Source organism: Convolutriloba macropyga, chromosome 5 (genome assembly GCF_964194025.1).
Source record: "Convolutriloba macropyga chromosome 5, txConMacr16.3, whole genome shotgun sequence".
NCBI classification, from domain to species: domain Eukaryota; kingdom Metazoa; phylum Xenacoelomorpha; order Acoela; family Convolutidae; genus Convolutriloba; species Convolutriloba macropyga.
The window spans coordinates 36,052,730-36,078,849 of record NC_134472.1 but is presented as its reverse complement, the minus strand read 5'-3'; the positions used below and the strand labels follow the sequence as shown (position 1 = coordinate 36,078,849).

Genomic DNA, 26,120 nt, shown 5'->3' with positions numbered 1-26,120 from the left:
ACCTGACCAGCAGATCACTTGAACAATGCCAGCCAAAACACAAACAAAATCATCTACAAAAATTGAGAAATTAAAGTAATCAAATAAACTCAACAAAAATATACTCATTGCTAAAACTCTTGAAGCTTTCACCCCTAAGGCAAAATTTGATCCCTTTTACCTATTTCAAAAATATGTTTAAAAGCAATTTTTGTTTCTTGAAATCGGTCCAGTATTATCTCTGCAATACCTGAAAAAAAAATCATTGGCCCTTGAAGATCGATTAACTCGAAAATGACAAAAAATTTTTTAAAAAATGAAATGGTTTAACTTAATGAAATAATACTGAAAATCCCGATATTAATATCTTCAGAATCATTTCCGTGTCTCTAAAGGCTATCCCGTAACCCAATTCCGAGCCTTAAGAAATTCATTGGCTCAAAGATCGGTAGGCAATAATTTTAAGAAAAAATTTTAGACATCAAAAAATAGAAATTCGTGCTATTAAAATGTAGAAAATTATTCAATTGCCCCCTAGCAACTATTTAATAACATACTAACAAACTTTGTACTAGGTTATCTGGCTACTGAGGCAAGAAAAACTGAATAATAGAAAAATGTTTTGAAAAAAACTTAAAAAAAATTGCAAATTTTATCAAAAACTTTTTAAAATTCGAAATTGTTGAAACCAATGCATTGAAACAAACAATTCCATTGAAACTAACAACCATGCTTTTTATCAAACCGTGGAAGGGGTTTTCTGGCACTTGAGAATGGACAAATATCCAAAAAATTGACAGAAACATAAAAAATTTCAGTTTTAATTGTTGAAAACCAATCAATTTTCTCAAGAAACTATGCAGTGCCCTATTATCAAAGCTTAAATGAGAATACTTGGTCCCTGAAGCTGGAAAGACTCAAAAAAAGACAAACTTTCAAAAAACATGAAAAAAATTGCAAAAATTAGTATCATTTTGCGTGTTTGTGTTTGTAGTACCAAAACATAAAGATCATTAAATGGTCATAACAAGAACTTTGTCTCGCAAAAAGCCTTCATCAACATTTAAAATTTTCAACCTCAGACTAATCAAACAAAAAACTGAAAAAAAACCACAAAAAACGAGAAAAATTGCACCATTTTGAGCCCAAAAACTAAAACAAAAATGAGCTTTTAACTTTAAATTAAGGCCATCCCAGAAACTGCACCACTCTAAGCGCTTGAAGGAGTACCAAAGACCAATTTGGGTCTCTAATGAAACTTAATGCCCGCTGGGATTTACCTGTTTATCCCGTTTTGAAAGATCAAAGTCATTAAAAAATGTGTGAACACATCTTAAAAACACACAGCGCCCCAATACAATTCAAATTCTTTGAATTGTAAAAAAAATAGGAGCGCTATAATAGCCGGCTGAGAAGATGAGGGCGGTTATTAAACAGTATTAACATTTTCTCAATTCTGATTGCTATATTTTGATACGTCGGCCAATTTCACTAGCGCCGTTCAAAAACTAAGACTGTATCATTGAATTCGCTTTTTCACCTTGAACGTATTCGCGCAAACTGGCAATTTACGTAAAACAAAAAAAAACGAATAAACCTAGCAGGGCAAGTCATGAATTAATCTCACGTCTTAGAGAAAAAATTCAAAAATTACAAAATCAATTCCAGCATATTGAGTTAAGCGCCTACGGTATAGCGTTCATCTTCGGCAGTAAACAGCAAAACTTTGGTGAAAATCAACCTCACTCAAGGTTTTAAAAAATGGCCATCATAGAATATTAAAGACGTGAATTTAAAAAAGGGAATCTTTGGCAACAACAATTTCACGAATTGGAAAGCATATAAATACTTATTAACACTCCAAAGTCATCACGCCGAAAAAGGAACAAACGCAGCAGCAATAAAAAACAAGATGCGAACAAGTGCAAACTAGTCTCAATAGAAGAAATGAGACCTGTAAGAACTCATAAAAAATAGATTAACAACCACGGTTGAAACACAAAAAAAAACAATTATTATGTTGAAAGCAACGGTTCACAAAACACAGCTATTATCAGAACCAAGAAATGAGATCAATTTTGCATTATCGAGAAATCCTAACCACCTGCCCCTATTGAGAAAAGATAAACGCAACAAATAAGCTGGAAAAACACTGAAAAATTGCCGATAATTTTTGAATTATATTATATCAAAGTCGTTAAAACCATTTCATGTGAATTCGTATCATTGCAAACTTTTACTAAAACTCATTTGAAAGAGGAAACTACTTGTGAACCCAAATAAGCGACAGATCAACAAAAAGAACATCAAAAACGGGAAAACTGAAAAACAATTATATTACTTTTTGAAAACAAGTGGTGTCTACGTCGTCAAAAAGTCATGGATACATGCTGTTAAAAACTAAACTTGATAGGACACCAATAAGAACCGCAAAATCAGGAAAAACTCGCTGAAAAAACAAGACCAGAAAAAGAACCACGGAAATGCGCAAAACTCAGATTATAGAATAGAAAAATTAGATTGAGACAAATAGACACGTAACAAATTTGAAGCTTTATACCGTCTCTTTTCAACCCCTTGCTACTCAAGGTGACTAAAATTCCTACTCTATTTCGAGATCTCATTCACAACGAAAAGATGAAAAACATAGCTGGCAGATTGCCAGAAAATAGCCGCAATAGCTTCGTAGATCTGCAGTCTAAAAAAAACAGAAAAAAAGACAGACCAAAAAAATCGTCTTTTCATTGAAGGCTGATATGTTATATTTTGATTATAAATTTGTATAAGTTTTTGCTGCCTCTATTAGCTGCTCTCAAATAACCTTCATTTAGAGTGATACACACCCATTTGACCTTATCTCTTTGAATTAAAGTAAATAAAAGTCAATTTCAAAGTGACGAAGTCATTTTTGAGAGTGAGGTAAGTCACAAGTGACCAAAAATTTAATCACGCGAATGAACAAAAACCTCGCTCCACTAAGAGCGAAAAATGACGTCACGCACTCACTTCAAATGTAATTGCATGAATGAATGAACAAAAAGCAGATTTGAAGTGGTTGTGACGTCATATGGTCGTAACAAAAATCATGACGACGAAATAAACAAAAACCAAGAGAAGGCCAATAATAGCCCCGGCTATCGCTGTGCGGCTATTAAACAACAGAACAGATATTGCGACACCGTTTAGATAGACTCTTTTGACCTTCAATTTATAAAACTTTTTGATGTCAAAAATTCAAGACCACTGAAAAAACAAGACCAAAAATAGAACAACGGAAACGCGCAAAACTCAGATTATAGAATAAAAAAACAGATTGAGACAAATAGACACTTAACAAATTTGAAACTTTATACCGTCTCTTTTCAAATCCTTGCTACTCAAGGTGACTAAAATCCCTGCTCTATTTCGAGATCTCATTCACAACGAAAAGTTGAAAAACATAGCTGGCAGATTGCCAGAAAATAGCCGCAATAGCTTCGTAGATCTGCAGTCTAAAAAAACAGTAAAAAAGACAGACCAAAAAATCGTCTTTTCATTGAAGGCTGATATGTTAAATTTTGATTATAAATCTGTATAAGTTTTTGCTGCCTCTATTAGCTGCTCTCAAATAAACTTCATTTAGAGTGATACACACCCATTTGACCTTATCTCTTTGAATTAAAGTAAATAAAAGTCAATTTCAAACTGAGGAAGTCATTTTTGAGAGTGAGGTAAGTCACGTGTGACCATAAATTTAATCACGCGAATGAACAAAAAACTCGCTCCACTAAGAGCGAAAAATGACGTCACGCACGCACTTTAAATGAAATTGCATGAACGAATGAACAAAAAGCAGATTTGAAGTGGTTGTGACGTCACATGGTCGTAACAAAAATCATGACGAAATAAAAAAAACCAAGAGAGGGCCAATAATAGCCCCAGCTATCGCTGTGCGGCTATTAAACAACAGAACAGATATTGCGACACCGTTTAGATAGACTCTTTTGACCTTCAATTTATAAAACTTTTTGATGTCAAAAATTCAAGACCACTGAAAAAACAAGACCAGAAAAAGAACCACGGAAACGCGCAAAACTCAGATTATAGAATAAAAAGACAGATTGAGACAAATAGACACTTAACACTTAACAGACACTTAAATAGAACAGATACGGCGACACCGTTTAGATAGTTTCTTTTTACCTTCAATTAGTAAAACTTTTCAATGTCAAAAATTCAATAAGTGAAGGCAGAAGTGAATTGTTCAGTGAGTTATGTCGACAACTTAGCAAGCAAATGATCAAAGAGCTGACGGAAAAAAGAGTGAAACATGACTTCACGCACATCAATTAAACTGCAGAACAGTAGAAGTCATTGAAAACGGTGAAATCAATTGGTCGTAAAAAATTTATCGATGGAGATACGACGAATTGAAAATAGAGCCGACAGAATACTGGAAACAAACAGAGTCATGCAATTTAATATCTAAACCAACCCAACCTATACCAGAAATAAAAAAAAAACAATTGCGTGGAAAAAAACAGAAAAGGAGGCGGGGTAGGTAGGTAGTGGGTAGGTCAGAGGGGATCAAGGTTGGTGGGAGTTAGCGGGTAGGTGGGGTGGTATCTGTAGTTTGAATCGGACTGTTATGGAAAGAAAACTTCTCAAACTTTTCCACGTTGAATATCATCAGCAATTTCTAATTAATATTTATATTAGACACTAAGCTACTATTAAGTCAATGTTCGATAACAGGAGTCAACATAAATGACAGAGGTAATTGTTCAAAAAAAGTCAAAATGCAGATTATGAAAAAACTTGCTTGAGTTCCTCCCAACGAAAACCCAGCTGAGCATATAGTTCCTCACACACACTCAAAGTGGGGTCACTGGAATGAATTAGATAACTCTTAATTCAATTTTAAGCTCTTTTGTGCTTAGGTTCTGTACAAAATTTATGAGGTTAGAAACATTCCTACAATTTCCCACAACTTAGTGTCTTTCTGCAATTCCGTTAAGTTAAACTTTGAGATAAACAATTCAGCTAGCAGGCGCCTAGAGTATTAGTTTTTCTGGGTAAGAAAAAGGTTTCGAATTGCTGCACACTAAATGCTACTAAATTAAGTTTGTTATGAAACCTCTAAAACTCAAAGTTTGTCACTCAAAAAAGTTGACCAATGACGATAAAATTTAAGAAGCTTGAAATTCGTTTGCTTAGCGCCTTGCTTATTCACAAACCCCTGGAAAAGTTTGTAATAATTTTTCGATGAAATCAGTTCTCGGGATCCCGGCTCACTAACAACTCAAATTGAAGTACTATAAGAAAAAAAACGTTGTTATTACTACACAATCTATGGTAACAGTAGAACTCCGAAAAAGTAAAATCGAGCAAGTGATCGCCTTATTGGAATGTAAAGACAATTCAAAAGTATGGCCTTTCCCTCTGAAAAGATTTAAAATATGAGGGATAAACATAGAGTTAGATTGCAATTGTTTATCCGTTGCGGCATGCCAAACGATTTTTCAATTACTCGCAACGTTCCCATGCATTACAGAGTTTCCAGTAAAGATAAATGACAGGACCTAACCTCTTGTGATAAGAGCATTGAGAATGACGAGCTAAAGCCGCCGCAAGAGTTTCTGGGCAATATTCAACAAAGACAAGAAAAACTTTCATAAATGAGCGGGCAAGTTTTTTAAAGGAGGGTTATGTAATGTCGTGGACTGGAATCTTGATCACTACGCCATTTGGTCGAAATGCTTGTTGTTGCTATTTGCTTTTACTAAAAAAAAAACAAACCGACCAACGTCAGATGAATTGCTTTTGAACAACCGGCGAGACGCGGGGCTATTTAATTTAGAGGGTGTAGCTTAGAAAATTGTTGTCACTCAATGGGTGAAAAACAGAACAAAGAAAAATTTACTTGAAAGCGAAGAGTGTTTTAGAACAAAAGATCAAAGATTTTGCACGAAAAGGCTTACAATAATTGCATCAAACTTCGTTCGAGAGCAAATAATGAGTGATCAATCGCATAATATCAACCCAAGAGATTTCTCGAGGTATCAAACTAATTAGCAATGAAATCAGTTTCCGAGATCCAGGCGAATTAACATCTCGCATCCCCAATTATTATTATTTATTAGATGGTCACAGTGAAAAACCGGTTCAATCGAGCAAGCCAGCGCAAGTTTTTTTTTGATGAAATTTAATCTGAAGCACATGAAGTTTCAATAGTTCAGCCCTCAAAAATTAAGTAACCTAACTTATTATGATAGGACATGATGGTTAGGTTGGAGCTACATTTGATATTCTTGCAAAAACAAGTTTTTATTTTATTTCCTGCATCTTTCCCTAGATTTACGCGTTCATAAACTAGATTAACGGATCGGAAAAATAGTGTCTGACTCATATAGACCGTTAGACGCCATTTGATAAAATTGAAAAAAACGTGCACCATTAGAACACACTTGTCACTTCTTGGAAATACTTCTGGTATAAAATAGAGATAAAAACAGTAAAGCAAACTCAAAAAGCCGCAGGTAAACATAAACCAAATATTTGTTCAAGCCTTCCTTAATACAATTTAAAAGCATAACAAATTTCAAGCTTTATACCGTCTCTTTTCGCTCCCTTGCTACTCCAGGTGACTAAAATCACTAATCTAAATTGAAATCTCATTCGCAACGAGTCGAAAAAAGTTAGAACAGATTCATAGAACAGAGATAATATATACTCCTTTGGCCGCATTTTGCTGTAAATAGGATATGTCATTAATTGCTCCTTGAGTTGAAAGCATTCTCATCAGTATTAAACAAACATAAAACAAAAATGTAAAATTCGAATAATTCAAAAATATTAACCAAAAAACTCGGATAACACCAAACAGCAAGAAAGACTTCTCTATCATTAAAAGTCAAAACCAATAACATTCCTGTTAATAATTTTAACAAAATTTGTCAAAATTGAGGACAATCCGGCCAAAAATGACCTAAAAAGTGAATAAAAACAATGGAATTCAGTATACTGTTCACAAAACTTATAGATCGATATTTTCCTGTAAAAAAAAACGAAAAAAATTTTAATTCCATTTTCTTGGTTTTTTTATATGATATATTTGATTCCCTTTGGACGACCTTTCTAAAGATACCACCAATCGAAACTGTTTATTATGAATACATTGATCGGCCTAAATTGACAGAACAAAAAAAATTGAGTATATAGTTACTCCCCCACCAGTGGGTTGGAACAATTAAAACCCACAACGAAAACAATTTCAACGAAATTGAACGTAAAGTCTTGAAAAAGCTTAACATTATTGAACAAATCAAAATGCAAATTAAGAGTTTTGTCAAAAACATCAATCCAATTGAAAATGAATTGATTTAAAACTAACAAAAATTGAGATCCCGCAATCAAAATTGTTCCTTCAGAAACAGAGGGACCCTCAATACACTTACTTCAATCACTTGGTATTAAATATTTCCAAAACATCGATCAAAAAGCAACCTAAAAATCGTCTAACATACCCGGCAGATTGCCCGAAATTAGCAGCCATTAATTCTAAACATAGCCGGCAGATTGAGGGAAAATAGACGCCGTTGACGCGCTAGACACATATCTTGATTGAAACAGAAAAAGAAAAAAGAAAAGAGAAATTGACAAAAAACGTTTCTAAGTTTAAACAATTGTTCTAATTCAGTGTGAATTTTAAGTTAGATTCTAAACCTATGATTTCTTCCGCTTCTAAACTGAAGGGTATTAAGCTTAATACTAATATCAGCTAGCAATCGCTCTAATGAACTTTGATAACCTAATGCACTATAACTTAATGACCGGGCTTTATCGGTTTATCCCATTTCTTTTGATTTTGCTCTTTTGACATTAACCGTATTCACTACATTGCGTAATTCAATTCGTGAAAGAATTTAAAATCCAATCAGTTGAAACAGTGACTGAGGTAAGTCAGAAGTCAAGACTGAAAATCGTGGCTAATGTAAACCGAAAAAAGTGATCAAAAGGTAAAGCGAATTAAAAAAAGCAGAGCGCCTAAATAATAGCAGTTGAGAGGCTGACGGCGGCTATAAATAAATCCGATTGCGATTGAAACAATAACAAAAAAATATTGACTGTGTTACAGAAGAAATTCTTGTTATTTTATTGGATTTTGTAGTTCGGCATACTCCTTGCAGACAGGATAGAGGGATCAGAATCAAAACTAATCACCATAACCGAAAAACGACGGGAGAATTGCTCTCAAACAACTTGCGAGTGGTTGGCTTCGTCAGTAGCTAGGCACGGTTTAGTGAGGCTAGCATTCGCTTAATTGAAGGGGCGTGAGGTGAGCGCAACGGGGGTACACCGTAGGTGGGGGGGACGGTGGGGGATCTTTGGCTGCACGGGGCCCTTACGTCCTGAACGATGTGCAGGGGTGGCGATTGGGGGGACTGATGTTGGGGGCGTGGTGGGGTGGTGATAAGATCACTTTCTAAGCACCGCCCTTCACACCATAAGTATAAGTCTCCAAAACAGTTTCTGTGAATTGCATACTTGGAGACTAGTGAGCTGGAGGCCTCAAATAGAACTAACGTAATGCCCACTGGTTGCTATTTCTTTATCCCGTTTCTGAGGACGAAATGTCAAATGGGTCCGACGAAAAATCGGTCAAGCGAAAAATCGTATAAAAAAGACCAACAGGATTAAAATAATTGGTACAAACTTCGTTTGAGAGCAATGAAAAATAATTTTCTAAAGAGTGCTATTTAAGTCATTTATGATGAATTATTTCTACTACAGGGTAATAGATGATGAATGACATCACGCCACATAACAGCAGCTGAAATTCGGCATCAACAAAAGAGTTAAGGAAAGAGAGAGTGCCGTAGATAAAACGTGAACAAAACGGATGCAACAAACCCCATCCGACAGAGAGAGAGAGAGAGAGAGCTAAGAACATTTTCGATCATGATATTCGACTCTGCAACTTATCGTTTTCTAGCCTTGTTAATAATTAAATCATATAGAAAAACTGAAAGTACAGAACTCAAAAAGAAAAGTTTCCACATTTCGCAGAAAAAAAGGTCAAAACCATTTTTTGTCTCCGGAGTTCAGTCATGTAACCAATCAGCAAGACATCAAAAGTTTTGTTGGCCAATTATGAACGTTAAACTCAGAAAAGGTCAAAAATATTCAAAAATTTTAAAAACAATTGCAAATTTTAACAAAATCTTGCAAAAATCCGTGATATTAATATCTTCAGAACCATTTCATTGTCTCAATAGACTATCCAGTATCCCTATTTCAAGCCTTAAATCGTTTCACTCGCTCATAAAGATCCATAAACTTGAAACATGAAAAACTTTAGGAAAATTTGAAATTTGTCAAAAAATTGCTAAAATTCGTGATATTAAAAAGTTGAAAACCAATTCATGGCCAAAAAAATTTTCCAGTAACTTATTATCAAACCCTAGCGGAGGTTATCTGACCCTTGAGGCTGAAAAAAACCTGATTAATAATAATAAATTTCAAAAAAAAACTGAAAAAAATTGCAAGTTTTGTATAAAAACTGCTAAATTTCGTGATGTTAAAAACATGAAAAACAATCCATTACATCTAGAAACTAAACCGTAAACTATTATAGAAACTAAACCGTAAACGTTTTTTAAATGCTTCGTTTTTTATACTAGTTCATATTGAGATTGCTTTTTAATAGGCGCTTTGAATAGAATAAGCAAAGAATGAAAATATACTAGAGGAGTCAAAGATTTCACGCAAAATGTTGAAAAAGCAATGACTTAGTCGACGAAGAAAAAAAGGGCCGCTATAATAAACAGCTAAGATAAGGGTGCTGATCAATAAAAGTTATTCTTCTGTTGAAACCGCATCACCTCTATCAATGAAATTGCATCACTTCTAACAAACTTCTGGGGTTATGAAAATGAAGACAAGTTCACGAAACGTAAAATAGCTTTTATGACAAATATACAAATTTATAAGAAAAATCTGTTTCTTCTGCAAATTATAACGTACCAGGGGAGAATTTGAGACAAAATTTGCTCTCTCGCTCTCCAAAATGCGGTTACCTCGTACTCTAAGGGTCTTTTCTAAAATTATTATTTGCTGTTGGAAAATAGCCGACAGACGGCCCAAACAGCTGCGATATCGCGCGGTAGATTACAGACAAAAAATTGAGAAACGAGCTGAAAAAAATCATCGATGCCGCTTAAAATTATGTGAAAAAGCTTCAGTGATAAATTAAAATGGCATAAAAATAACTAGACAGAACACTTCATTAGGAACCTTTATTACGCATGAGTTTCTTTGACATGAAAATCACTAAAAATGAACATAAGATTTAAAGTGAAGAAGACATTTTATTGAGTGAGGTAAGTCAGGTATCATCAAAATCTAAAAATAGCCGGCAGAATGTCGGAAAATATCCACCGTTGACTTGCTTGATGCACATAGGCATTGCTCTAATTTGGCGCGAAGTTTCAGTTGTATTCTGAAACTATACTTAATTCATCTTCTAAACTGACAACTAAAACAACTAGACCTAGAACGGACTATTAGTGAATTCGGAAAACCATTTCTAAAAAAAATCAGGATAAAAAAACAAAAACAAAATTAATGTCAAAATGCCGCTAGCGAGAATAAAAAACCACTAGCTGAAAATGTAAATTTGATTCTAACAACAAACTAGGCCAAGAAGTAACTATGAATGGATTGGGAAAACCATTTAGAAAATCAGATCCAAAAAATTGAAAAAAAACAGTAAAAACCAAAGTGAAATTGCCGCATATGAACAAAAACCATTACCGAGAAAGCTATTTTTTGTTCGAACACCATAATTTCACTCTATATTGAAATTAGAGGGAAAAAATTTCACGCCGCAAAACCACTAGCTTTTTCGCTCCACTTCCTGTTTTGGCGTGACCAAAATCACTACTCCAATTCCACTTCGAAAATCATGAAAATGTGTGAACAGATCTTTAAAAAAACATAGCAGTACAAGTTCTGACGTACAATTCAAAAAATTTTCATTGACTTAACAAGACTAATACTATTATGACCATGATTGGACTGGGAAAATAATTTCTAAAAAAAATCAGACAAAAACCAGAAAATCAAAGTTAAAATGCAGCATGTGAACAAAAAAACCACTAGCGAAAAAGTGAAATTTGGTTCAAAAAAATAAACTAGGCCTAGAATTTACTTTGAATGGATCGGGAAAACCATTTAGAAAATCAGATCCAAAAAATAGAAAACAGTAAAAATCAAAGTGAAATTAACTCATGTGAAAAAAATCAATACCGGGAAAACGAATTGTTGTTCAAACACCGTTTTCTCACTCTACCTTGAAAACAGAGCGAAACATTTTCAGGCCTCAAAACCACTCGCTTTTTCGCTCCATTTCCTGTTTCGGCGTGACCAAAATCACTACTCCAATTCGACTTCAAAAATCATGAAAATGTGTGGACAGATCTTAAAAAAAACAAAGCAGGACAAGTTCTGACGTACATGACTTAACAAAAGACTAGACCTATTTGGACTATGAGTGTGAAAGATCACCTTCAAAGCACCGCCCTTCACACCATAAGTATAAGTCTCCAAAACAGTTTCTGTGAATTGCATACTTGGAGACTAGTGAGCTGGAGGCCTCAAATAGAACTAACTTAATGCCCACTGGTTGCTATTTCTTTATCCCGTTTCTGAGGACGAAATGTCAAATGGGTCCGACGAAAAATCGGTCAAGCGAAAAATCGTATAAAAAAGACCAACAGGATTAAAATAATTGGTACAAACTTCGTTTGAGAGCAATGAAAAAGAATTTTCTAAAGAGTGCTATTTAAGTCATTTATGATGAATTATTTCTACTACAGGGTAATAGATGATGAATGACATCACGCCACATAACAGCAGCTGAAATTCGGCATCAACAAAAGAGTTAAGGAAAGAGAGAGTGCCGTAGATAAAACGTGAACAAAACGGATGCAAAAAACCCCAACCGACAGAGAGAGAGCTAGGAACATTTTCGATCATGATATTCGACTCTGCAACTTATCGTTTTCTAGCCTTGTTAATAATTAAATCATATAGAAAAACTGAAAGTACAGAACTCAAAAAGAAAAGTTTCCACATTTCGCAGAAAAAAAGGTCAAAACCATTTTTTGTCTCCGGAGTTCAGCCATGTAACCAATCAGCAAGACATCAAAAGTTTTGTTGGCCAATTATGAACGTTAAACTCAGAAAAGGTCAAAAATATTCAAAAATTTTAAAAACAATTGCAAATTTTAACAAAATCTTGCAAAAATTCGTGATATTAAAATCTTCAGAACCATTTCATTGTCTCAATAGACTATCCAGTATCCCTATTTCAAGCCTTAAATCGTTTCACTCGCTCATAAAGATCCATAAACTTGAAACATGAAAAACTTTCGGAAAATTTGAAATTTGTCAAAAAATTGCTAAAATTCGTGATATTAAAAAGTTGAAAACCAATTCATGGCTAAAAAAATTTTCCAGTAACTTTTTATCAAACCCTAGCGGAGGTTATCTGACCCTTGAGGCTAAAAAAAAACCTGATTAATAATAATAAATTTCAAAAAAAACTTAAAAAAATTGCAAGTTTTGTATAAAAACTGCTAAATTTCGTGATGTTAAAAACATGAAAAACTATCCATTACATCTAGAAACTAAACCGTAAACTATTATAGAAACTAAACCGTAAACGTTTTTTAAATGCTTCGTTTTTTATACTAGTTCATATTGAGATTGCTTTTTAATAGGCGCTTTGAATAGAATAAGCAAAGAATGAAAATATACTAGAGGAGTCAAAGATTTCACGCAAAATGTTGAAAAAGCAATGACTTAGTCGACGAAGAAAAAAAGGGCCGCTATAATAAACAGCTAAGATAAGGGTGCTGATCAATAAAAGTTATTCTTCTGTTGAAACCGCATCACCTCTATCAATGAAATTGCATCACTTCTAACAAACTTCTGGGGTTATGAAAATGAAGACAAGTTCACGAAACGTAAAATAGCTTTTATGACAAATATACAAATTTATAAGAAAAATCTGTTTCTTCTGCAAATTATAACGTACCAGGGGAGAATTTGAGACAAAATTTGCTCTCTCGCTCTCCAAAATGCGGTTACCTCGTACTCTAAGGGTCTTTTCTAAAATTATTATTTGCTGTTGGAAAACAGCCGACAGACGGCCCAAACAGCTGCGATATCGCGCGGTAGATTACAGACAAAAAATTGAGAAACGAGCTGAAAAAAATCATCGATGCCGCTTAAAATTATGTGAAAAAGCTTCAGTGATAAATTAAAATGGCATAAAAATAACTAGACAGAACACTTCATTAGGAACCTTTATTACGCATGAGTTTCTTTGACATGAAAATCACTAAAAATGAACATAAGATTTAAAGTGAAGAAGACATTTTATTGAGTGAGGTAAGTCAGGTATCATCAAAATCTAAAAATAGCCGGCAGAATGTCGGAAAATATCCACCGTTGACTTGCTTGATGCACATAGGCATTGCTCTAATTTGGCGCGAAGTTTCAGTTGTATTCTGAAACTATACTTAATTCATCTTCTAAACTGACAACTAAAACAACTAGACCTAGAACGGACTATTAGTGAATTCGGAAAACCATTTCTAAAAAAAATCAGGATAAAAAAAACAAAAACAAAATTAGTGTCAAAATGCCGCTAGCGAGAATAAAAAACCACTAGCTGAAAATGTAAATTTGATTCTAACAACAAACTAGGCCAAGAAGTAACTATGAATGGATTGGGAAAACCATTTAGAAAATCAGATCCAAAAAATTGAAAAAAAAAACAGTAAAAACCAAAGTGAAATTGCCGCATATGAACAAAAACCATTACCGAGAAAGCTATTTTTTGTTCGAACACCATAATTTCACTCTATATTGAAATTAGAGGGAAAAAATTTCACGCCGCAAAAACCACTAGCTTTTTCGCTCCACTTCCTGTTTTGGCGTGACCAAAATCACTACTCCAATTCGACTTCGAAAATCATGAAAATGTGTGAACAGATCTTTAAAAAAACATAGCAGTACAAGTTCTGACGTACAATTCAAAAAATTTTCATTGACTTAACAAGACTAATACTATTATGACCATGATTGGGGACTGGGAAAATAATTTCTAAAAAAAATCAGACAAAAACCAGAAAATCGAAGTTAAAATGCAGCATGTGAACAAAAAAACCACTAGCGAAAAAGTGAAATTTGGTTCAAAAAAATAAACTAGGCCTAGAATTTACTTTGAATGGATCGGGAAAACCATTTAGAAAATCCGATCCAAAGAATAGAAAACAGTAAAAATCAAAGTGAAATTAACTCATGTGAAAAAAAATCAATACCGGGAAAACGAATTGTTGTTCAAACACCGTTTTCTCACTCTACCTTGAAAACAGAGCGAAACATTTTCAGGCCTCAAAACCACTCGCTTTTTCGCTCCACTTCCTGTTTCGGCGTGACCAAAATCACTACTCCAATTCGACTTCAAAAATCATGAAAATGTGTGGACAGATCTTAAAAAAAAAACAAAGCAGGACAAGTTCTGACGTACATGACTTAACAAAAGACTAGACCTATTTGGACTATGAGTGGACTAGGAAAACCATTTCTATAAAAAATCACATGAAAATTTTTTTAAAAAAAACCCAGAAAATCAAGGTTAAAATGCAGCATGTGAACAAAAAAAACCACTAGCGAAAAAGTGAAATTTGGTTTAAACAAATAAACTAGGCCTAGAATGTACTTTGAATGGATTGGGAAAACCATTTAGAAAACCCAATCCAAAAAATCGAAAAACAGTAAAAATCGAAGTGAAATTGCCGCATGTGAACAAAAATCCACTAGCGGGAAAGCGAATTTTTGTTCAAACACCGTTTTCTCACTCTAGTTTAAAATTACATTTAAAAAATTTCACGCAGCAATACCACTCGCTTTTTCGCTCCACTTCCTGTTTCGGCGTGACCAAAATCACTACTCCAATTTGACTTCAAAAATCATGAAAATGTGCGAACAGATCTTAAAGACAGCGCCCCAATACAATTCAAATTCTTTGAATTTTAAAAAAGGAGAGTGCTTAAATAATAGCCGTTTGAGAGGCTGACGGCGGCTATAATTACGCAAATGACCAAAAGGCTCTCGCTAGATAGAGAGCGAAAAAGGATGCCATGTGCGCAAATGCCGTTAGTGTTGCTGTACGAACTAAATAAAATGAACAAAGAGCGTCCGACGACGAAATGAAAAACCAAGAACACCGCAATATAGCTTAAATCTTCGCAGAGCTTAAAGCTTCGCAGCTATAATAATTATTATCTATTTTCTCGTTCAAAGTTTCTTCATATATTGGAGAGGCGGATTCGTGATATTATTGACCGCAGAGGTTACAAGGTTTCCAGATAGGATTAAATTACTCGGAAGCTGTTGATCAACTCTTTTAAAACAGGCCACTGCAATCATTATGGAAACAAGCATATCGTCAAATAAGTTTAGAGCTACTCGTCAATAACCTTGGGATTGCAATGAACCAGGATTCGATTTTTAATCCTAACTGAGATTGAGTGAATTTTATTTCATTAGGCTATTTAAATAGCTTAAGCTGAGGCTGAGAGATGCTTGCATTGGGGGAGGGCGGAGTGGGTGGGGGGGGGGGGGGTAGCGGAGTGGGTGTTCTAGTGATGGGGGTTCAAGCGATTAGAGGACGGGATAGGGTACGGTTGGGAGGGCTGGACGAGAGAGGTCGCAACAGCCAGGTAGAGGAGGGAGGGCTGGGGGTATGAGTGTGGGGACTGGGGGTGTCAAACTTTCAAGGTTAAGAAATTATGAAATTGTCTCCTCAAAACAGTTTTGGTGAATCGCATTCTTAGACACTAGTAAGGCGTAAGGCTCTAAGAGAACCTCATGCCCTCTGAGCGTTACCAGTTCATCCTGTTTTTGAGGACGAAAACTCAAATGGGTCAGATGTAAAATCGGTCCAAAGAGAAATCGCATAAATAAGACCACAGGACTAATATAACAGCTAAAAGCTGCGTTTGAGAGCAATTAATCACTCTCAAAGGTCAGCTGATATTACTTCAGAAACTCTAAGTTGCGTAACAAGCAATTACATTAGCGGCAATAGGCAGTTGACCTCCAGACTCCAGAATTAAAATTGAAAAGAACATGAAAATGAACGCTTTCAAGGAATTTTCAAAAAGTCAAAATCAGGGAGAGGTGAGCGCACGCGGGGCGGTGGTTGAAACAAAAGCAAAGGCTAGCTTTTCTGTTGAAAGTTTGCATTTGCTAATTTGGTGACACCGTTTTGTAAGTTTGAAAAGCAAGATTGAAAACAATATCACAACTCTGTTCAGAAGTTTCAATGAAAAGACGTAGCAGGCAGATTGCAAGATAATAGACGCAATAGCTTATTAGATCTGCAGTCGCGAAAAGAGCAAAAAAAAACAAACCAAAAATTCTTTTTTATTAAATGCTGAGAAGGGATATTTTGAATAAGAACCTGATTAACTTTTTGCTACCTCTATAAACTGCTTTCAAAAAAACCTTCAATTAGACTGACACGCAATCAATTAACCTTATCGCTTTGAATTGAAGTCAATTTCAGAAAGAGGAAGTCATTCGTGAGAGTGGGGCAAGTCACGTGTGACTAAAAATTAATCAAGCGAATGAAAAAAAGACTCTCCACTTAGAGTGAAAAATGACGTCACGCACGCACTTCAGTTGAAATTGCATGAAAGAATGAACAAAAAGAAGAATTGAAGTTGTGACGACATATGGTCGTAACAAAAATCTTGACGAGGGAAAAAAAAACATAGCAGGAAAGTCCTGACAAACAATTCAAAGAATTTTCATAGACTAAACACAAAAGGTAGAGCTAGAACGGACTAAGAAATAATTGGGAAAACCATTTCTAAAAAATCAGACCAAAAAAATAAAAAAAACAGAAAATCAATGGCAAAATGCATTATGTGAACAAAAAACCACAAACGAGAGATGGAAATTTGGTTCAAAACAAAATAGGTCTAGAATGAACTATGAATGGATTGGGAAAACCATTTAGAAAAACATAATCCGACAAATGTCGGAAGAATTGCTCTTGAACGACAGGCGAGGCAATTTAATTCATGGTCTTTAGTATAGATCAATTTTTCTTTAGGGGTGCAAAAAACCTCGACCCCACCGGGATTCGAACCACTGACCTCCCGCTCATGTCAACCCGCACTAACCATTGCGCTATGAGTCACTCAATTTTCCTATGCTGCAACCGATTTTATATTAGCAACAAGCTTTACTTAGGAGCACTATAGATCAATCAAAAATGATGAACACAAGAGTGAAAAAGTCAGAAGTCAAAGAATGTTCTAGAAAAAAAGCGCAAAATTGTCAAGTAAAAAATTTGCATAAAAAAGACACCACACGTTTACAATAATTGCTATGAACTGCGTTTAAGAGCAATTAAAAATACGATCCGAAAAATTGAAAAAAAAACATTTAAAATCAAAGTGAATAAAAAAAGACTCAGAGTGAAAAATGACGTCACGCACGCAATTTAGTTGAAACCTCATGAACGAATGAACAAAAAGCAAAATTATAGTGGTTGTGACGTCATATGGTCGTTACAAAAATCTTGACGAAAAAAACATAGGACAATTTTTTGCTCTCTCGGAAACAGCGGGATAAACAAAAAAAAACACTCTTTTCACTCCTCTTCAATTTTGTTCCATCCAATTCACTACAGACATTTTTACGATTATCATTTCCTGCTTCACTCCAATAAAATTGATTGAAAAAGACATTTCTCCAATACTCCTCTTTGAGTAGTTCAAAAGACAGCGCACCAATACAATTCAAATTCATTGAAAGGTAAAAAAAAACAAGAGAAGGTCAGTAATAGCCCCAGCTATCCCTTTGTGGCTATTAACATAGCCGGCAGATTGCCGGAATAGCTGCGAAAGAATAGACCAGCGTGCCATATAATAGAGATAGAAACAGATACAGATCTAAATTGAAAAAAAATTCGACGCCGCTCAAAAAAGTAGGCTACAAAACATTCAGCGATGAACTAATAAAGCTTCTTAAAATTCATTCCACAGAAGCCTCTTATTAGGGAACTTTACTGCACATAGGAGTTCCTTTGACCTTAAACAAATTCAAATTAAACTTAAGTTTTAAAGTGCAAAAGTCATTTTATTGAGTGAGGTAAGTCACGTATGATCAAAATCTAATCACGCAAATAACCTAAAAACTTTCGCTAAAGCGAGTGAGAAATGACGTCACGCGCGCAAATGCCGTTAGTGAGAGGAAGAAGTCATTCAGAAAATTTGACTTTTTCAGCTCTGCTGTGTGAACAAATGTAAAACGAAAAAAGAGCGTCAGACGACGAAACAAAAAAAAACATAGCCGGAAGAATTCCGGAAGCGACTCGAAGCACCAAAACTTCACAAAAAGCTGAAGCCATTACCTTGTGTATTAAACCATTAACTCATTACCTCCGCGGGTCTGATCTAAAAATCGGTGAAATTTAAACCACTGTCACCAAGAGAAAAATGCAGCAAAATTTTATTATTGAAAACGTTTGGTAACGTTAAAAAAGTCTGAAATTTTTAGGATGGTCAAAAAACTGATAGCCTGACAAAGCTGACATGGCCATCATTTGCCCTCAGATAATTAATGATTCTAATCTCAAAAAGATCGCGAAAGCAAACGGCAGATAAAAACTTTTCAAAAAAGACAGGAAAGTCAAAATTATTCAAGAAAGAGTGCTCAAACTTAAGAATCAGAGAACCACTACAATTAGATTTCTAATCACGGCAATTAAGACAAAAATAATACATGATTCTTCCTTGTTGTGTATATGCTAGACAACATGATTTCATACTAATTCAAAAATTAAATTAATCATAGAAAAACAAAAGCAACAGAAAAATATTCAAAGGCAAACAATCGTCTAAAAACAATACCAAGCCCGGAATAAAATTGCAATGAATAGTAAAAAGTCGAAATGTTGGAAAAGACTTTCTAGCAAACTCCCAGTACTGCCTTATTTTGAATTAAATCAATTGCAAACCGAAGAAACCAAGATCTAAGAAAAAGCTGAATTCATTCAATTTTTTAACAACTGAAAAAAATCAATATTACGAATACAAAAGTAGGTGCCAGGACAAAACTAGAAAGATACAAACAAGAATGTGAAGAATATTCGCACAATGTTAGGAACACCGTAACAAAAAGACCAATTCTAGATTCTTGAAAGTTAAAAATCAAATTTAAAAAAATCAAGAAAAACGAGTACATTTCATTGATCAGCATTCGAGACATAGAAAAGACAACGAGTCATTCGAGACAAAAATCCAACTTGCTGAACAGAATAAAACAAGAAAAAGCAGAATTCAGACATACGAAACAATGAAACATTTTGCAAAAAAAGTGGTCAAAAAACATTTAAGACTGCATTTATGAAATTTATGTTTTTTCAAAAACTTAACACCAAAAAACGATTGAATTTTTATTCAAACGAAATTAAAGTCCCTCATGTTCGCCAAAATACTATTTCTAGTAATTAAAAGCAAAATACAAACAAAAAACTGAAAAAAACTTGCCAAAAACTACGAAAATCGGATTAGCAAATGTACAATTCTATGAAACAAAATTACATCGAGGTAGAAAGAGGCATTGAGTATATGAATTATCAAAGGGAAGTTGCCATAATAACTGATTTTTGACAACAAACAGCTAAAAGATCCAAAAATGAAGAGATTAATAGAAAAAAAGCCAAAAATTATCTAAAAATCCAAGAATTAAGTGCCAATTTCGCATTTGAAACGCAATTTCAGGCTATGCAAAATACTGTGCTATCAATTTCCGGGATTTACATTTCAACATAGCATCGATTAAAAATTATTTCTACAAAAAACCAAATTACAAGCAAAAAAACTAGGCCACTTAGACGAAAAAACGGCTAAAAACGGTTATCTATATGTGCCATTCAGTCAAAAACTACTTTTCAATGCCAAAAAGTCATTCACTAAACGCAGCGCATGATCAAAAAATTTCTCTCGCGCAGAAAAAACTAGTTCACACTGCAATTTTACTCGCTGTCGCTTTTAGATCAAAACATCGTCTGAACGAATAGTACTTCCAGTAAAAAAAAACATAGCCGGAAGAATTCCGGAAACGACTCGAAGTGAAAATCTATTTATCCGCCATCCAACTACTCATCAGAAAAAACTTGCCTCCACTAATTTATGATTTTCTCGAAACCAAACAATAAAACAAAAAAGTAAAAAAAAAAATCAAATCTGTTGAAATATGATAAAAAATCTGATCAAATTTTGTCATAACTTGAGATCCCGAAATAACTATCTCTGCCAAAATTACTTCATCAAAACAACTAGTACTTACAAAAACCACTCATGCTCGCAAAACTTATCCAAATACTCGCAAAACAATAGACAAGTCATAATAGTCTAAGAAATTTGTCTCAAAAAACAGAAAAAAAAACCGAACTGCAAAGAAAAAAATTAAGAAAACTGAATCCAATTTTCGCCATTTTTTGTCATATTTCTCAACAAAAAAATGATTCATATCCAAAATTGCCCACAAGTATTACTAAACAACTAGAACAACTATTATGAACCCTAAACCTCCACAAATGCCATAAAAAACTAAGGGTATAATAGAAACGGCATTCAAAAAAAACAAATTCAAACATACCCGTCAGATTGCCGGAAAATAGCCGCCGTTGATTCCAATAAGCATGATTGGGATTGAACGAATAGAATATATTGAAAAAAAAGATTTTTGTACAAAAATATTTTTTAAGTCCGATTTATTTTGATGGCATTTCGTAGTTGAACATACTTCTGTTTCTTAGAGAGAGGCTACAGGGGCTACTATCAACACCAATAAGCATTAGAGGTGGTAACTAAGACTTATAGGAACGACGTTCAAATAGCGGGCATCTAAAATTGGGCTTTATGGGTTTATCCCGTTTCTATTTCTGACTTCAATTTTTTATACCGACTCTGTTCATTTTGAATTGCTTTGCTTAGCAACTGATGTTCAAATTCACTTTTAGCAGAATGAGAGAAGAGAGAAACTAGCCTAGAGAAGTCAAAAAGATTTCACGCAAAATGTCGAAAAAGCGGCAAAATGGTAAAGCGAAAAAAAGTTTGACGAAGTAAAAAAAAAATACGTCCGCAATAATAGCCGGCTGAGAAGATGAGGGCGGCTATTAACAAAAAAACTATAAAAACTAAATGAGTTTTTTTTTAATAGTACAAGGAAACATAAAGCCGAATAAGGTTCCTTTGCAATTAGAGCAATCAAAAACTCGCAAAACAATGGGCAAGTTATAAAAGGGTGGGTAAGACACTTGTGGAAGATAAAAAAAAGAAAAAATGCAAAAATGAGAAAAATGGTTTAAAATTTCTCAATTTTTCGGTCAATTTTCCTTACAAAAAAATGATTTATACGAACAAAATTTTAGTCAATTGGTATCTGGCAATTCCTTAATTAACAAGCTTCTATTCAAATCCCACTTAAAGCAGTAAAACAATAAAAAAACAGGTAAAAAATCGTTGAATTTCGTCTAAAAATCAGCAAAACTGATCAAAACCCTCCAAATTAGCATTAAAAATCAAATTAACTACTTGAAACCTTCAATTTCTATCAAAACAAACCTAAAACTAATACAATATCATAATCAAACCTCATAACCATCAAAAGTTGCAAAAAACTGCTTTTAAAAGCCGCACGTGAACAAAAAAATTTCGCTCGCTTAGAAAAAATTTTTTCTTACATCAATTTCTCGCTCTCTCAAAAACAGCGGTATGAACAAAAACCACTCTCTTTTCGCTCCACTCTTCACTTTTGTTCAGCGCCAAAATCACTCCAAATTTTTTCACCTGTTTCATTTCCCGCTTCAAAAATCACTCCAATAAAATTGATTTAAAAAAAGGACTTCTCCAATACTCCTCTTCGAGTCGTAAAAAACCAACAGCACCGCAATATAGCTAAGCTCAGCTTACAGCTTCGCAGTCATAAAAAATAACTGGCGTTTGAATTTGTATACGCAATTGTGTTCTTTTTTCTACAACACAATCCGAAAACATTGCCACACATCATATATATTGCAAGCGTTTAAGATAATGATTGCGTGTAACCTGTGCATCCTGGAGATTGGGGTCCGCTCCGTGTTGGATGAGGAGGCTAATGCAGTTGTTGAACCCCTTTTGGGCAGCGTACTGGAGAGGAGTCCTGCCCATGTGGTCACTGCAGTTCACATTACCATGCACCACAAGCAATTCACACATGCGTAAATTGCCACCAAAACAGGCCCTGAAATGACAAATTTGTCAAACATTACAAACATCGTCTGCAATCGTGGTACCACATAAAGCTTCACGCAAAAAAAACAATAATCAGCAAACATAAGCTCATAAAATACCAATTTCAGTTCCAAGAAATAGAAAAGGGACTGATAAAAATATGCAACTGTTGGCTGAATGTTGTTCTGTTGCACAATTAATAACCACAATCAATACACCAAGAGTGCTTCTGCACAATATGAAGGGTACGGCACGTTAATCAGTTTGTGGACACCAAGCGAGTAATATTAATCCAATCATTTGATCACTATTTTTTTTTCTGGCTGTACTAATTCCGGCACCAATTTTCAGTTTACGAAAAAAGATAAACACGAACCTTTCTTCGCGCTACACGCTAAAAGAAGTTCTATTTACAACTTGAAACCATTAACAAAATAATCACAAAATTCAAACATTACCGGAAATCAATGTTAGTTTAATTAAATCCCGGTTTTAAACATTTAAGTCCTCAAAAGAAACAACAGCCCTTACCTGCAAAATCTACAAAAAGGCTAACATGCCGGCTCACAGAAACCCAGCAGAACAAATAAAACAGAAAGGCAAATACAACAAATTTAAAAAAATTACTTAAAATGGGTTCTTGAAATTTCTCTACAGAAGCATTTTGGCAAAGAATAAATCTACCAAATAACCCACGTGTATGTTCAAAACATTTTCATGGGCCACTAAAAAGCTTTCAAGTAGACAAATAAAAACTTGAAATGGCAATTTTAACTAATTTTCCGACCCACTTTAGTGGGGAAAGAACTATATACTCAATTGTTTTTCTTCACTCAATGAGTTCTGAGTGGTATCATTAAAAAGCCCGTCAAAATTATTTTTTAAAATATCGTTTAATATCGTACAGGGCGTGTGAACATTCGGCCAAATTACGACCTTTCGATCAAATTTTCGATCCAATTTCCGTCAATCTTGCTAAAGTATGTTGAAAACTGTTAACGATAGTGTTATTGGTTTGATCCCTATAGATAGAGGCGGGTTGCTGAATTGTTCGATCCGTGTTTTTTGTGAAGTTCTCCCGCTGACTCTAAGAGCTTCCGGAACTATAATTTTGTCAGTTTTTTGAAAACAAACTCAATAGTTATACAAAATGTATATTTATTTTGACATACTCACAAATTTTGCTAACATTTGATGTATTTTGAAATCATTTGAACAATTAAAGGTTCTCTCAGACGCGTAGCAATATCACTGATGATCTTGATCTCACCATGGATCCTTACAAAAATATTTTTAATTTTTATTTGGGCGCGTCATTTTTTTAAATTCTGCTTTTGTAGTTTTTTATGTTAATTACTGAAAAGAATTTCAAATCAGGACTCAATTACTGACAGATGATACTCACAAAAACGAGGCACAACGAACATAAATTAAGATTTCAGAGTACAGCTCATGGTTTTTATGGCTTTGACCAAATGTTATCGTAAAATTTTAAGGACTTCTTATGTTCTGCTTTCATTTGTTATACCTTTTGTAGTCCAAATGCTTAGTGTCCCCAATCAAATATCCAATTTTCTTCTTACGACTTAAAACTGAAACTAGACAATACTTTCAGTTGTTATCTATGTCTGTCTTTGAATAATCTTGTTTTAAGAAAATGTCGGTGAAACTTTGAACTTGCAATTATTTTATCTCATTTCTCTCAACTTCTGGCGTAATTCATCAAAGACACGTCATCGCCAATTTCCTCTAGAGTTGTAAATTAAAGTTTGTAACTGTTTCATAATTAACTAATGGTTTCTTTTTGATACGAGTTTAAAAAAACGATTTTTGATTTTAATTCTATACTTTTTAGGTTCGTTTTGTTTCCTTGTCAAAATTTGAAAAATTCAATTGAACGAATGCAGTGTTGGAAGAATTTACGGCGTTCAAAAATATCCAATTGAACATGTTAATAATTTTTGTTGAATCATTTATGCTTTTATCTGCTGAGGCACAGTTCTCTACAAATTTTATCGGTTTTTTCGCCTGTATTTGTATTTCTTTATGATGTTGTAAGAAATATACCTGATAATGGCTGTCTCAATTGCTTCTCCTAGACGTAAACTAATTTTTTAAAGAAAAATATAAGATTATCAACTGTCGCCTTTTTGCTTTCATTTTCATCATCATGCAACTTAAGCCCATTTACGAGAAGTCTTCTAGATTCGAATAAAATTTTTGAGTTTTCGATACAGTTCAATTTTTTGGTTCCTTTTGATTTCGCTTCTACGTAGTTCTATAAGGAATACCCATTGATGTTGGGATTTTAGGTAAGTGATGATTTAGAGTCCATGCAAATAACGGCTTATAATTATAGTGCCTTCAACACTGGTGTCGTAAAATTGTGTGGGAAATTATGGCTTCTGACTGTAATTGTTATTTGGAAGTTCTGCGACTCAGTCTCAATAATAAAAGTCGCAATTGGCTTCCTGTGTGGTGCCAGTTAAACAATCCCTTTTAGTTGAAATCTTAGGTCTTACGATTTTTGACAATATTTGTGTTCAGAAAAATATTTGGATTTTTAAGCTTCATTTTTTAAAATAATTAGTTGGTCGATATGTCGCTTATTCTCAGTAAAGACAGGTCACAACCCCTTTCAAGTGAGCCATAATTCAATCCTTAACTGTTTTAGCTGCAAACATTTATTTCTGGGCCTTGTTATTAAGAGATTTCAACTTATCTTTGCGATTTATATATTTGTACATTATATAGGATTGTTGTATTCCTTTTGAATTATACAATTAAGGGTATGTCCAATCGGTTTTGAAAAACTGCTCAATTCAACATTTTAAATATTCTTAGTGACAAACTCATGGTTTTAACAGCTTCACTGCCGTTTTCGCACAAAGCTTGAACTTTTGAATTTTGCCGGTAATCGTCCTGCTTTATGTAATCGTATGACGTAAACTGGATAATGACAGGGCTCAATTGCTTCCTATGGAGATAAAAATGAATATTTTAGCGATTTAAGTTAATATATAATGGTTTTAATCACTTTAAAAATAACTATTTTCAAAAATAGAAACCTATTTTTGAACTTCGCCTCTTTTTTGACCCAGTCGCATTTTTGAACTTCGCCTCTTTTTTTACCCAGTCGCACCTATTACCCAGTCGCATCGACGACAGGTCCCATATCCGTTCTATTGAAGTATAGGATGATTTGTTTTGATTAGGTTTTATCTAGTGCTTGTTCGATTTTTTTAAGGTATTTTTGAGGCTAGCAAAAATTTCTGAATTCTGAATGTGGTATATCGCAAATATAGACCATCGATATCAAAACAATTTCTACGACTTCGATCGATAGTTTATCTCTGTTACAAAAATACATGATTGAAAACATCTAGATCAATTTATCACAGGAGAACAAGAAATGGAATTAGTGATTCATCTATTGCTTCATCGAGAAGAAACAACTGATCAGCTTCGCAAAAGTAAAAGAACAACAAAAAAAGTTCATCGATTTGTCATAATCTCAACAAAACATAAATTGAAAACAATGCAACAGTAATGTTGCATTTTCTTGGAAAAAATGCAACATTACTTCATCGAGTTATCTTTTAGTGCTACTCACACTATGATCAGAGAAAATTGGGAGCGGTGTTGGAATTTAGTCTTAGGGTGGAAGCACTACAAAGATCAAAGCCAGGTCCTGACACCTATGTGTCAAGATTCTAAAAGTCAGATCTACTAAACGTTGAGAGAATTCTTCTGGCCTCCCAGGAATAAATCGCACCACTTCTGTGGCCAGGA

At 34.2% G+C, this 26,120-nt stretch overlaps 1 protein-coding gene across 2 annotated transcripts in view; it reads right to left on the bottom strand.

Moving 5' to 3' along the window:
• The window catches only part of LOC142339358 (uncharacterized), a 106,551-nt gene that overhangs the window by 42,998 nt on the left and 37,433 nt on the right, over window positions 1-26,120 (bottom strand). For both annotated transcript variants that reach the window (XM_075389356.1, XM_075389357.1), the window contains exon 8: window positions 22,164-22,338. In XM_075389356.1, the coding sequence (XP_075245471.1) occupies window positions 22,164-22,338 (175 nt within the window). The remainder of the gene's footprint in view (window positions 1-22,163; window positions 22,339-26,120) is intronic.